Below are 14,600 nucleotides of genomic sequence, written 5' to 3'. Positions count from 1 at the left end.
CGCAGAGCGGCGCGGTGCGGTGGGAGGCGGCAGGACGGGGGGAGGGGTTACCTGCATCCTGCCAGCCGAACTCTGGAAGCCTGCCTGAATACCCGTATTTTCCGGCGTATAAGACGACCGGGCGTATAAGACGACCCCCGACTTTTGAGAAGATTTTCAGGGTTTAGAAAGTCGTCTTATACGCCGGAAAATACGGTATATTTTCAGTTGATAATTCCAGTTAAGTTTTTTTTCCTATTGCAGAATAATTGAATACAATGTACTTAATAACTGTAAATATTTGTCACTTAAGTTCCTGACATTATCTCTGGCTGATGGAGAGAAAACTTTTATTTCTATATGTATGTCTTTGAAATATAATGTCAAAGCAATAATATCCAATATTTGTAATGAAACCGGTTGCAATCCACTTGTGGTATGTGACTGCCACCTTGTGACAAATGTGTTCATTACAACTTTAAAGTTCTAAGACTTGTAGCATTTTATCATAGGTAAGATAAAGTAATATGGGAAGAAAATTATATTTTTGCTGATTAATATTTCTATAAATGGCAGTTTTCCTGGAGAAAAGTAAACCATGTAAATAGCGTATCAAGATAAAATGGATTCTTAAAAGAAGACCTGGTATATATATTTGCACAATGCAATGCATAAAATATGCTCTCTGAAATATTTAAGATAACTTTTTGAATCTTCTTTTAAATACCATTTTTGAGCAATGTTCTACTGGGACTGAAGATATAGCAGTTGCCCTGTTTCCCATAACTTATGCATACAAAAACCATGAAGGACATGTTTTTTTAAAAAAAAGCAGATGCTCTTATTTTAATGCAAATTCCCATATGATATGCTAAAAGCATATTTTAAAAAATAACACCAATTATAAACCATGGCAGCTACAAAGCCATCTAGAGACAGGCCTAAAATTACAGATTGAAATGCTGATGTTAAGGCAATAAACTCAGCAGTAGAAAGTTCTCTGCCTGCATTGTAGAATTGCCCAGTCACTACCTACCTAACAATATCAAACATTGTTCTTAACACAAAGGTAAACAAATGTAGTATAGACAATCCTTGAGATCCTGTTTCCTACATTTTCCAATGCTGTAGATTTTAGCAAATACTAACATATTAGAAGAGAATGTGACTGTTAAGTCACAGTAACAGGTGTTCCAATCTTGGTGTAAGAAATATAGATTTGATTTTTTCAACAGTTGTACCGGTAGTCCTCCACTTATGACCACAGTTGAGCCCAAAATGTATGCTGCTAAGTGAGAAATTTCTTAAGTGAATTTTGCCCCATTTTACGACCTTTCTTGTCACATTTGTTAAGTGAATCACTGTAGTTGTTAAGTTAGTAACACGGTTGTTAAGTGAATCTGTCTCTTCCCCCGTTGATTTTGCTTGTCAGAAAGCTGCAAAATTGTCATAAATATGAGTTAGTTGTCAGGCGTCTGAATGTAAATCACGTGACCATGGGGATGCTGCAACGGTTGCTAAGTGTGAATACTGATCATAAGTCCCTTTATTCAGTGCTGTTGTAATTTTGAACAGTCACTAAATGAATTGTTGTATCTCGAGGACTACTTGCATTCAGAAACTCAGAAAAGATGAACAGTCCTTTGGAGAGTTGGCATTCACCTCAAAAAAAGGGGGGGGGAAGCGCATATTTTAACCTCTCATCTTTCATATGGGAGAAGGTTGATAGAAACCGATGTTTTCCAACTATTTCCTCAGTATATTTCTATGATACTGTGGCACCAGGCATCATTCACATATAACTCATCCTCTAATGATATTTTATCAGATATTGAAACCACAAGTCTTATCTAAATCTTTGTTACAATTTCTTATCTGAAATACCATGTTTTCCCGAAAGTAAGGCCTACACCGAAACTAAGTCCTAGCTTGATTTTGGGGGGTGGGCCTAATTTAAGCCCTAGTTTTGGGGCAAGGCACACACCTAAAAATCAAGCTACGGCAGGGGTGGGGGGATGGAGCTACCCCACCTGCCCCACACCCACTTACCTTGCAGCCAGGTCTCTCCTTGCTGGCCCACTTCTTCTTCTGAGGCCTCTTCTGCAGCCAGGCCTGCATTTCTCAGTCACAGGCCTTTCCGGAAGGTCTGTGCAGCCATAACTCAGTACTCGGCTGCTTAGGCCTTCTGGAAAGGCCTGACTGTAAAATGCAGGCCCGAATGCAGCTGCAGAACTTTGGCCCCAGAAGAAGTGGACCAACTGGGTGGGGCTGTCAGTGCCAGAGGTGAGGTAAGGCCTACCCCGAAAATAAGACATGGTGCCTCTTTTGGAGGCCAAAAAAAAAAAAAGAAAAAGACCCGGTCTTATTTTCAGGGAAACACGGTATCTCATGCAAGAAGACCATAGGACCATTTTTAAAAATTATTTCTTTGATTTCACTTTGGGTTTCCACTGGCAAGATCTAGAGGTGTTAAGAGTCTGCCTTTCCATCACTTGATACCAATTCTCTATCCCAAGTTACTGTTAACAATTGCCCTCACTTTGAAAAATATTTAAATTCTCATAAATGCCTTTCCGCGGTTAATTCAAATTTTAACAAAAAGTTGTGTTTTGTTTTTTTTAGTGGCATTCATTTTCAACTGGATTGGATTTTGCTTATCATTCTGTATAACTAACACCATAGCAGGAAGGTATGGTGCAATCTGTGGATTTGGATTGTCTTTGATCAAATGGATTCTTATTGTCCGGGTGAGTTTTTTTTTATTTGGAGATTTTGCTTTTTGGTTTCCGTATGGAAACATATTAAATTAAATACAATAAAAGTCTCTAATTGTACATTCCTTGGTCTGTTATAAAGTTGGTTTTCTATGCTAGTAAAACGTCAACATATGGAAATTAAATTCGATTGTATATTGCAACCAAAATTAAATGGCTGTTTTGTGTGGTGTTATTAGGACTTTTGCCTTTAGACTTCCTGTTTTTACCCTTAAATAGCAATGAAAATCTTTTTTTTTTTTACTGAAATATGAATATGATTTGGCTTGTTATGAATTACTTAGTTTGAGTTCTGTGTAAATGAGAGCCAGTTTGGTGTAGTGCAGGGGTAGGCAACCTTGGCTGTTTTATGACTCGTGGACTTCAACTCCCAGAATTCCTGAGCCAGCATGGCTCAGCTTGGAAACCTCTCCATTTCTCCTCAGCATGGCTGGCTCAGGAATTCTGGGAGTTGAAGTCCACGAGTCATAAAAGAGCCAAGGTTGCCTACCTCTGGTGTAGTGGTTTAAGCACCAAGCTAGAAATCTGGTAGACCATCAGTTCTAGTCCTGCCTTGGCCGTGAATACCAGCTGGGCAAGTCATTCACTCTTTAGCCCAACTTTCCTTACAGGGTTGTTGTTGTGGGAAAAAATAGGAAGAGGAAGATATATTCGCTGCATTGAGCAAGTTGTAAAAATAATAAAGATGGGATACAAATAAATAAATGTTGTAACTTTATTTCCATTAATCAAAGAAATACATTGATTTTCTGCACTCGGTGTCCCAGAGTTTAGAGAAGAGCAACAAAGATGATTAGGGGTCTGGAGAATAGTTGCAGGAATTGGTTATGGCTATTCTAGTGACAAGAAGGACTAGGGGTGACACGATAATGATGTTTCAATATTTGAGCGGCTGCCACAAAGAAGAGGGGGGTCAGCCTATTTTCCAAAGCACTAGAAAGCAAGACAAGAAACAATGGATGGAAATTAATTTAGGAGAGAAACAACCTGGAACTAAGGAGAAATTTTCTAACAGTGAGAACCAATTAATCCATGGAACGATTTGCCTTCATAGTTGTGGGTGCTCCATCAGAACAGTTAAAAACTGTTACAGGGTTTTCAACATGTGTGTACACATGCCTTGTACTCAGATTAGCATCTTGGGGACTTCTGGTTTTGATATAAACAAAATTATTATATTATTTTGGCTGGCAGGTACTGGGAAGGATTTTATGTACCAATAGAACTATTACAGTGGTGAACTAACTCTAAAGAGACACATGTTTAATATTTTCTCCACAAATGGCTTACGTTTCTTTGTTTGCAACTACACATAGCAAAATGCCTAAAGTTTTCTCTACTGTTCTAATAACAGTATTAGAACATTTTTTTCTTTCTTGAAATTCTTTAACTGTACATCCTTTTAGCATTTCTGTATATCCATACTACATCTTTATTGCATCAGCAATCTTTCATATATCATAGTGATAACTTTAACTTATATCTTGGCTTTTTTTTCTTATCAGTTCTCAGATTACTTTACCGGCTATTTCAATGGACAGTACTGGCTTTGGTGGATATTTCTTGTACTTGGTAAGTGCTGATCAAAAGGTTTAATTTTCTGATTTTAACTCCATATAAAATCCAAATTTAAGAAAGAACATACATATTATGAATGGGTGCAGGTGTCCCTGTGAGTGTATTTAGCTGTATCAAGAATAGATCTGACTGGTTATCACAAACCAATGCTATAAGTAGAATTTTCATAGGGTAATAAGATGCTTGAGGATAGTAAAGATATGACTTTTGGTGACTTGATTGCAATAATACGGATGACTCAAGGTTTTTTTAGTCTCTATGGTAGTTACAGAATGGTCTGAAGCTATCTTTACCTAGGGTACAACACATTTTTTATTTATTTTTTGTTTGCTTCATCAGTGCACTGCAGCTCTTCCTAGAAGGAACATTATTTTGAACTGCTCTAATTCAAATTCAAGCCTGGAAGATCTTATTTCTCTGCTTGTTGTCACAGCATTCTTCTGAATATCTCCATGAGATGTTGATCGGAAGCACTATTCTATAATGGCTCCATTCCTACTTAAAAATATAATTTCAGAGTGCAGCACTGGGTAAACTATCTTAGCATCCCATACATAGGTATATACCGGGAATGCTCTGTATTAATGTCTTATAGCAGATACTTTTTAGCATTTATATGAAGAAAGTGTGAGCTGTCATTAGGAGTTGAGATTAGCTGTCATCAATATGCTGTCATCAATAAGGCTGGAATCTGGAAAAAGGCTTTGCATGTCTAGGGTGAATGCCTATAGATGCGATAATGGATTGAGGACCAATATAGATTGATGCTGAACCCCCCAAAGATGGAGATCTTATGACTGCATGCTCCTCACATATAGAACATGGGAAATTTGACTGTTTTGAATAGGATTACAATTCCTCAGAAGAAACATTTAAGTAGTTTGGGGGTACTCCTAAAGTTATATCTGGCTAGAAAAGGCTGTTAGTAGTTTAGTTAGATTTACTAGCTACATTCTTTCCTAGAGAAGGATACTGTAGCCACCATTGTCCATATACTAGTAGCTTCGTATTTGGATTACTGCAATGTACAATATGCAGGGCTGTCCTTATTATTTGATTTGGGAGCTGCAGCTGGCAGAAAACACAATGTTGAAATTCCTTAGAAGGTCATTGGCCCTGTTAATATACATGTGCGGAAGGAACTACACTGGTTGCTAATAAGTTACTGGCCCAGCTCAAGGTTTTATAACTGGGGTGGAAGGTCATAAACAGTTTGGAATCAGTTTGTTTGGCTTCTCATGGCCAGTCATCTCCTTGATGGTCTAGCTCAGGGGTAGGCAACCTTGGCTCTTTTATGACTCGTGGACTTCAACTCCCAGAATTCCTGAGCCAGGCAGCCAGCCTGGTCTAGCTGATTTCAAGCAGTGGACATTAATTTAGAGCTGCAGTTTTACCTAGAAACATCTTATTAAGCTACTTTTCGCATATCTTATTAAGGTACTTCTTCAACCAACTTAGGTACTTTACTTACATAATGATTCCAAAATTCAGAGGGGCTTTATCCTGGTAAAGGATACAGATGGTAAAGTGGGGCAAAACGTACTTAACATATGTCTTGCTTAGCAACAGAAATTTGAGGTTCAATTGTGGTCATAAGCCGAGGACTACCTATATTGATTACAATTTTGCAATGGAAGTTAGGTTTTGGTCCTGTCATTTGTTTTCTAAGAGGGCCAGGGTTTGGATGAAAAATTCTTGTTCCTGAAATTAAATCTTTAATTGTAAAGTAAAATACAGTGAAGAAATGTTCTACACATAGGCAAGAACAAACAAAGGCTAAAAGATAACAAGGAACGGTTGGTGGAATTGGGTATGTCTAGTTTAATGAAGAGAAGGGCAAGGGGGGACATGATAGCAGTGTTCCAATATCCCACAAAGAAGAGGGAGTCAAGCTATTCTCCAAGGCGCCTGAAGGCAGGACGAGAAGCAACGGGTGGAAACTGATCAAGGAGAGAAGCAACCTAGAACTAAGGAGAAACTTCCTGACAGTTAGAACAATTAATCAATGGAACAACCTGCCTCCAGAAGTGGTGAATGCTCCAACACTGGAAGTTTTTAAGAAGAGACTGGACAGCCATTTGTCTGAAATGGTATAGGGTTTCCTGTCTGAGCAGAGGGTTGGACTAGATGACCTCCAAGGTCCCTTCCAACTTTATTATTATTATTATTATTATTATTATTATTATTATTATTATTATTATTATTAAACAAACAAATGCATAGGTGGATGATACCTGGCTCAATATTAGCAAGAGGGATCTAGGTGTTCTAGTAGACCACCACTTAAATATGAGCCAGCAGTGTGCTGCAGCTGCCAGAATATTTAATGTGTTTAAATATTTCATACTCTGTTTCTGGTTTTAGGCCTCCTCCTATTTTTCCGAGGTTTTGTTAATTATCTGAAAGTTAGAAATATGTCTGAAAGTATGGCGGCAGCTCATAGAACAAGATTTTTCTTCTTGTATTAGAGGTAAGCCATGTTTCTCCCTTTATAAGTAAATACCTAAATTGCATCTGAAGGAAAACATTAGCTAACAATGAATGGAAAGAAATGTCTTCATGCTGAACACCAGAAAACATGCTATTGATATATGAACATTGTCTTACATAGATTGGAAATCCTTAAACTGAAAAAATTCTTATCCTTGATTTTTCAAGCTTATTTTGTCAAAAAAAAAAAAATCCTCTACAAATATTCATCACAAGTAGTACTAAACTTGGGTTTATTTTCTGTGATAGCCTTTTAAAAAAATTATTATATCTGCCTATAGTCTAGGCATGTGCTAATAAACTGTTACACAATTTATTGTTTTATTACGGTAAAAGCTGTTTTGGAAAATAAAGTTGGTATTATGTGTAATCTATGGGTTTTCAGTTGGATCCACCCAATTTATATATATATTACCCTAACCATTACAAGGGAATGTACCCCCCTGTATACAATCTTTCATATTTTCATAGTGAGGGTAGATCAGACTCTTAAAATACCCTTTTCATATCTCAAAAGTTTTAAGTACATATCTTAGTATCAAATCTCAAAGAAGGCGATGAGTTTTAATTGATGGATAATTTTAAGAATTTAATTTATTCATTATAAAAGTGTTTATATAATCTTACAGATTTCAGAGCACTTGACATTTAAGGCCACATATACAGTAATACAAATCCAGTGTTGTTATTAACTTATTTCAAATCTGTCATATATGTATTGTAAGTTGAAGACAGCTTTAATAACTGTCAACTAGAAATTGTGTGGCAAAGTGAGATTTGAAGCATAGTATACTCAGTTTACTATTAGTCTTCACAGTGACCGTGGCTTACTGTTTTTTATTTCACATCAAAATAGCCATTATTCAGAATTCTTTTGTTTCTACCCAGACATGTTCATAACTTAGGTGACATTTAAATGCATGGTGTCTTAACGAATTAAATAAGCAATTTAGGAGCTTAAATCCTATAATGTGGTGGGGGGGGGGAGAGAAGGACAAAATGAAAGTGAGATAAGAAAGGTACAAATGTTTCTACACATCCTTAAGACTGAGTTACAATTGGAGATTGAGAATATAAACCAAAGATTTTATGGAAAACTTTGGTTATAAGAGGGAATGAAGGAAAGGCTGAGGTAGGCATATCACATACATACTAAAGATTATAGTTCAAATAGAAATGTCGATTTAAGGAGCAGTTAGTTATGGCCAAAGAAAACCTTCAGATGGCTACAATTATAAAATATAAGATGGGACAGAGAAGAACCATGAACAAATTTCCCAAGTGTAACAGTTAACAATATTTAAAATTAATTTATTTTCCTATCAGTTATTAGCTAAGAAGACTTTGGTGATAAAGGTTGTAGCCCACCAATTTATTATGGCTTCACATTAATTAACTCTAGTGAACTTTTTAGAAATTATTGCCATAGCCAGCCCTGTGACAACAGCCTTCAAAATACTTCATGGTCTAAATCAAAATGAAAATTGCAATATAAATGTATTACAAACAATTTAAAAGCATGCATATAATTCTAGATGCCTAAAGAGAGAACCCTTAGCATTTTAATAGTAGATACTGGTTTAAGCAGAGGGATTTATGGTACTCTGGAAAAGTCTGCAAAATTCAGCATGCCTGATAGATGGATATTCCAGCTGAATGGCTGCTGAAAACTTTAATGCAGTGGCACTAGCCGATCAAGCATTTGATGGCGTTGGTGCTTCCAAAAGAGATTTAAAAGAAAAATAAAACTATTTTGACACTCACCCAAGTAGAGGATGAAAAACACATCGCTGGTAGACTTAGTGAAGTAGTCTTGATTTCCCGAAGCTTCTTTGTACAGTATGTACTTGGCCATTTTTGAGTAATCAAGTAGCATCTTTAATTGCAATATTTGACAAGATGAATGGATTAAGAGCTTCTTGTTCGTCCACTCAATCCAGCACACGTATATTGAAATATAACTCTTGCTTTTTTTCATTCACAGACTGCAGCAACCAGGCATTCCTTTCTCTTATCAATGTGAACTTCCAACCAACCAGTTACCTTCCTATGAATAGGGAAAGATGACTACTGTTATCAGAAGCAGGATCCTTTTTCCGCTTAGTGAATGACAGAATGGTTCATGCTTAAGTGCCAGTTCTGTTCATTCTAGTAAATATTTATATTAAGCATTGCCTTTTGTCTTGCACATATATACATATACAATATATATATGTGCTAATCAGCAAGAACTTTAAAAAAAAATAAAATCCATGCATATAGTCTGCTAAGCAGCTGAATACAGTAAGACTTAACTAAATCATGTTTGAATCTGGAATATTTTTAAGGGGTAACGGTTCTTCACAGTATTATGTACTATCCATTTGTTGGTCTAATGATTTTTTTGGGGGTGCAGACAACTTGTACCAACTCTTCGGGACTCCGCTGGGATGTATATTACCTTCATCCAATTATGCACATAGAACATTTTTAATCGTACAATTTGTAGCTCTATAAATATGTGTCGAAAAGCTTTCTATTGAAGGCTGGACAAGGATGTCCCAGTGTAATTTTTTTTGTCGTGGTTTAATTGTGTAAAATTAGCCTCTTCATAGATGTTGGCAATATAATGCCGTAAAGTTTAATGGAGTTTTTAATCACTGCCATTTTGAAATCTGGTAGGAGCTGATTTCATGAAGAAAGCATTAAGCTGTGGATATTGTACAGCTTAATACATTCGGTTTGATTCTTAGGTTAAGAGAATAACAGTGATTGCTGCTGTCCTGCTACCATCTTACATAATTGCAGGAAAGCAGAGAAGAAATTCAAATAAAATCACAAGAGGAGATTGCATCTGATTAGTTGTCAAAATTTGAGAAGGAGTTCTGTTCTTTCAGCTCTTCCCACATTATTTAGGCAATTTTGCTTTGACAGAGAAACATTGGGGCTGTTTCAGGTTACAGATATTTGGGGGGGGGGGGAAGAAGTATGCAAATTAAAAGCTCCCCTCATCAATTGAACTGCACATGGCTAATTCAGCTGGACAATTTGATTAACATAAGCCCCCACAAGAAAGCTTTAAGCACACATCTATAATGCCAAAAGAATTAATATGTGGAACTGAACAAGTGCATATTCCAAGCGCATGACTGAAGGATGAATTTGGATCCCATTTCTGTGGGGAAAGAAAATCTAAATTCATTCTTGGATTTATCATCTCATTAAGGTTTAGCAAAAGGAGTTGTTAACCTGATACTGCCTTTTTCTTGTTAAGCATATCTCTGCCTCACTGTTCCCCTATCTGCCTGCAGTCATAATGTGCAATTGAAGACTCGGAATTTATGTTCTCTCTGCATTCCAGCCAGTCTTCTTTTGGCAAAGAGAAGATTCATAGTAAGGGAGATCGGCAGTACTACCCAGTTGAAAGGAGTTTTTCAGTGTGGGATATCACTTTACATTGTTGTTAGGCTAGGGCAGTGTTTCTCAACCTTGACAATTTTAAGGCATGTGGACTTCAACTCCCAGAATTCCACAGCCAGCATTGCTGGCTGTGGAATTCTGGGAGTTGAAGTCCACATGCCTTAAAATTGTCAAGGTTGAGAAACACTGGGCTAGGGGAAGACCTTTACACAAGGATTTAAATAATAACCCAGCTTTTTAAAAAAAGGTTGTTCTGTTTTTTATGGCAACGAAGCCGAGTTTAGGTTAATTCTCAATAGGTGCTTTTTCTTTCTTTTTTTCTGATTGCAGAAATGTAAGCAATTTAGTGCTTATGATATTCATATATACAGTGATTATGTTTATTTTGAGTTAACAGATATATCTAGGGCTTCATGGGAAGACAGCAGGAGTAAATGTATTTATACCTCCCTTAAGCATCTCTGGCGCTAAGCACCCTGGGTAGGGAGAGAGGTGGACTCTCATATGGTTGTTAACAAGCCTCATCTCTCTTTCCTGCCAATCACCAGCTGCTCTGTATTTTTGGAGAGGAAAAATGCACCTTTATTTCTTAATTTGCATTCTTGCACTCTTACATTTTCATATAACATTTAGGGGAAATGCGTGTTTTCTCCTTGAGTTCTGTATCAACTTGTATATCCATTGTATGCATAAGGTTGGTGATTTATAGTCTTGAATATTTAAGAATTATTTTATGCTAAGACTTAGAGAACAAATGCCCATTCCTGGTTTGAATGAAAACAAAATTCTTTCCCCCCTCCCAAAGTTTCTATGTATTTTTTCCTTGAATTCGTCAGTATTTGTTCTCCCTTTCTTCCCACGCCCTCCTCTCCATAATTTTGTTTTCTGATTTTTATTTTATTTTATTTAGGTTTTGAAATAAAGGCTTCCAGTTTTTACATTAAAAAGAAACCTTTCGACACCTCTTTTGTAAACAAAATGATCAATTAGCTGAACATTTTATCTTTGGACTTTTTTAGGGGGCAATTTCATGTTTAAGGTTGCTTCAGTTTGAAGCAGTTACTGCAGCAGTGCATTGGCAAAGAATAATTAACGTTCTCTTCTATACCATGTTTTCATATTAAATGATGCATGCACCCTAGTTAGCAAAAGATGTAGGTAATAGATGAAAGAAGGCTACAGTCATTGCCTATATGCAGAGAAAAATACATCATTTTGTTTTAAACCTTTAGGTCAGACATGTCAAACACAAGGCCCCGGGGGCCGGATGCGGCCCGCGAAGTGGTTTCATGTGACCCGTGAAGCCATCCTGGAAACAGTGAGGGAACGGCCCCCTCTGCCTTGGCCCTGGCCCAGGCCAGCCGGGAGCCAATGTGCAATTTTGTGGTGGCCATCTATGCTGAAACGTATTCAGTCGTACTCCATAAGCCCCCCCCTGCATGGTCTGAGAGGAACAGTGAAGCTCCTCCAGTGGACCATGCCTTGGCACTTGCCCTGATCCCACCCCTTCTGCCAGAGACCCTCAGATCTATCCCACTCCTGCCCAGGCCCCCACAGGCACCCTTGACGTGAACAATGTAGAGCTGGCCACATCCACCCAGTAGGCTGCACCCATCCTGGCCACACCCACCCGGCCCCCTGAGGGCAACCGCAATGCTGATGCGGCCCTCAATGAAATTGAGTTTGACACCCCTGCTTTAGGTTATATGTACAGCAGGAGAAAAAACAACAACACAAACCCCAGTAGGGATATGAACAGTGAGAAGAGGCTATTTTCTGTCACTGCAGTCATGTCTTCCTTTAGGCAACTATAATGCAAATTTACGTTCATATCAACTTTCAATCCCTGAAATTGAAATCATTTTTTTTTTTGTAAAATATCTTTAGCTACTTTTTTTAAAGCCTATAAATCATGCTTTAATCATTACAGGACTCTGTAATATAGTTGGAGTTCTGAATCCTCAGTCTGGGAATGAATTTATTTTAAGGCAAATGTATTCAGTTTTTCAGAAAGCAAAGCAAACTACTAAGAAAATACGAATTGCTACGGCTAAGGCAGTATGTTTTCTTTGCAAGAAACAACATATAAATAATAATTTGCCACAAGAATGCATGATGTATGTCAAATTTATAATGACTGGATATTATTTCTAACCATTATGTCTCTTATGACCGGGGTCCCCAACCCCCGGTCCGTGGTACCGGGCCGCGGCATGCCAGCAACTGGTCCGCACAAACAAAACACAAAACCACACCCCTCTGGTCTGTGGAAAAACCTCTCTCCACGTAACCGGTCCCTGGTGCCCAAAAGATTGGGGACCTATCTGATGAAGGCAATGGACTTGGTTTTAGGATATTTTAAGTGTAGATTTTAACACGTTTATTTAAATTAAATTTTACAAACTGGATTAAATTTAAAATGCATTTAATAGGGTAGTGACAATACACAATTATCTAAATCTGATCTTTCTCTACTTTTCACGACTTTCATCCATTTCTACAAGTGGATGGACCAAAATGCCTTTAAGATGCTTTATCGTAACTACAGGCGGGGCCTTAGTGCATAAACCTGAGTTCTTCATCCAAACTTCTCAGCTGTATTGGAGATTGAAACAGCACCCATGTTAAATAGCCCACTGGTAAAATTGTTCTTTGCAAATTAAAATTCAGTTTCAGCTCAACCCAGTCAAATGTGAAAACCAAATTGGTTAGTTAACTTGCAAACAGTTGGAGAAGAAAGTTAACAATGTTGACATCAAACATTACAAACTTTGGAAGATTTCTGGCTGTATAAAATTGTTCTAGCCGTGATGCAAAAAGTTATGTTTTTACTTGCAGGTTACGCTATTACAATAAACATTTAATTTTGTCTTCACCTTTGTATTGATCTTACTTAAATTGAGGTTTGTGGACATGTAACTACATATAAATTATAATTTCTAGATCTTTGTACTTTTTTGTATGTTTTTGAAAACTCTAAAAAATAACAGTCACAATTTTCCAGAAATAATTATTTGAGAGTGGCTAATATAGAGCAGAGTATTGATGAAAAAAGAAGAATTAAAGGCATGTGACTATTTTCGGGTATAATATAGCTACAAAATACATAAATCCCAATGTGTCATTCATATCAGGAGATACAGCTTTGTAATGAAGTTTAGACTATAACAGTCTTGAAAAATAAGTGAAAATAAACAGCAAAGGAAAACCTGCAATGACTTTCAATATTCTCACATTGATACATTGATGTTCGGAGGCAAGCTTTTTCTGAAAAGTCTGGGTCTTCTCTTGATGACAACAAGTAAAACTGTGAAGGAGAGGAAATGAGTAGATTTTCTACTCCCAATATATTGCTGTGCTGGGGAACACGTTATAATTTAACATTATCAGTGTGAACATGTCTATATCATTTTTGTACATATTAGTGATAACTATGGAAATATGGGTTCCGTTTTCCATGTAAGAAGTAACGTTGGTCCCTTGCCTCTATACTGAGAAGATAGAAGGGCCAAATCTTCATGTTTTTGTGTAAGCAATAGTATATTTTGTTGTTCCCCATCCTCCTTGCTTCCCCACCAACAGCTCCTCCTCTGTCCATTTGAGATTAGGTTAGTTGGCCTGTGAAAAATATTTTCCAGAATTTAGCTTGTATCATATCCTTGATGTTAAATCTTCAAAGTAGACCAGGTCAGAAAACAGATACTGCTTGATCTCCCTGTAATATCAATCTTGAAAGCTTCCCAGAGATTCACTTGCTCACCTTTTATTCTAAAAAAAATCAAGGCAGCACAGTCTTAAATTTCTTACTCTAGCCAGGCTAAGCTGATGTTTGCTTTAAGAATCATTGAAATTCTTCAAAGGCTATCTGCATGCACCTCTACATTTGCTTTCCACTGCTAAACTTTGGCTCTAAAATTAAGCGTTTCTGGTGAAATGTAGGTTGTGATAGATTCAAAATCATCTCCTGGTGATGTCTGTTCACAAGAATGGGCAAGCAAATAGTTAAAAACAAAGAAGAAAACAAAGAAGAAAACAGATATGGCGGGAGCAGAGGACCATATCAAGTTAGGGGAGCACGCACACGCTATTTACAAGCTTGTGGGTGCTCCGGTCCTCAGGTCTCTACTCGGTCCCCAGGAGACTTAGACCCTCCGACCCGGGACCATCGGCTGATGTTATGCAATGCCAGGTCCGTGGTTAATAAGGCCCCCCTCATACACGATCTTATTTTAGAGGGGGGTGCGGACCTGGCAGGTATTACTGAGACCTGGCTGGGCGTTGAAGGAGGAGTACCTCTAGTAGACATCTGCCCGCCGGGTTTTCAGGCATTCCATCGGCCGAGGACCCGGGGTAGGGGCGGGGGGGTAGCGGTCATTATAA

At 37.6% G+C, this 14,600-nt stretch overlaps 1 protein-coding gene across 1 annotated transcript in view; it reads left to right on the top strand.

Annotated features, from left to right (window-relative positions):
• Positions 1-9,117, top strand: part of NDFIP2 (Nedd4 family interacting protein 2) — a 54,127-nt gene extending 45,010 nt beyond the window's left edge. The window contains exons 7-10 of the mRNA XM_015832323.1: positions 2,602-2,726; positions 4,259-4,325; positions 6,696-6,801; positions 8,806-9,117. Coding sequence (XP_015687809.1) covers positions 2,602-2,726; positions 4,259-4,325; positions 6,696-6,799 — 296 coding nt within the window. The 3' untranslated portion in view covers positions 6,800-6,801; positions 8,806-9,117. The remainder of the gene's footprint in view (positions 1-2,601; positions 2,727-4,258; positions 4,326-6,695; positions 6,802-8,805) is intronic.
• Positions 9,118-14,600: the final 5,483 nt, after the last annotated feature.

The sequence above is a fragment of the Protobothrops mucrosquamatus genome, unplaced genomic scaffold, assembly GCF_001527695.2.
Source record: "Protobothrops mucrosquamatus isolate PMUCROS unplaced genomic scaffold, P.Mucros_1.0 scaffold2, whole genome shotgun sequence".
Classification (NCBI taxonomy): domain Eukaryota; kingdom Metazoa; phylum Chordata; class Lepidosauria; order Squamata; family Viperidae; genus Protobothrops; species Protobothrops mucrosquamatus.
Note: the sequence above shows the minus strand (reverse complement) of the source record. Positions and strands in the feature narration are given on the sequence as shown.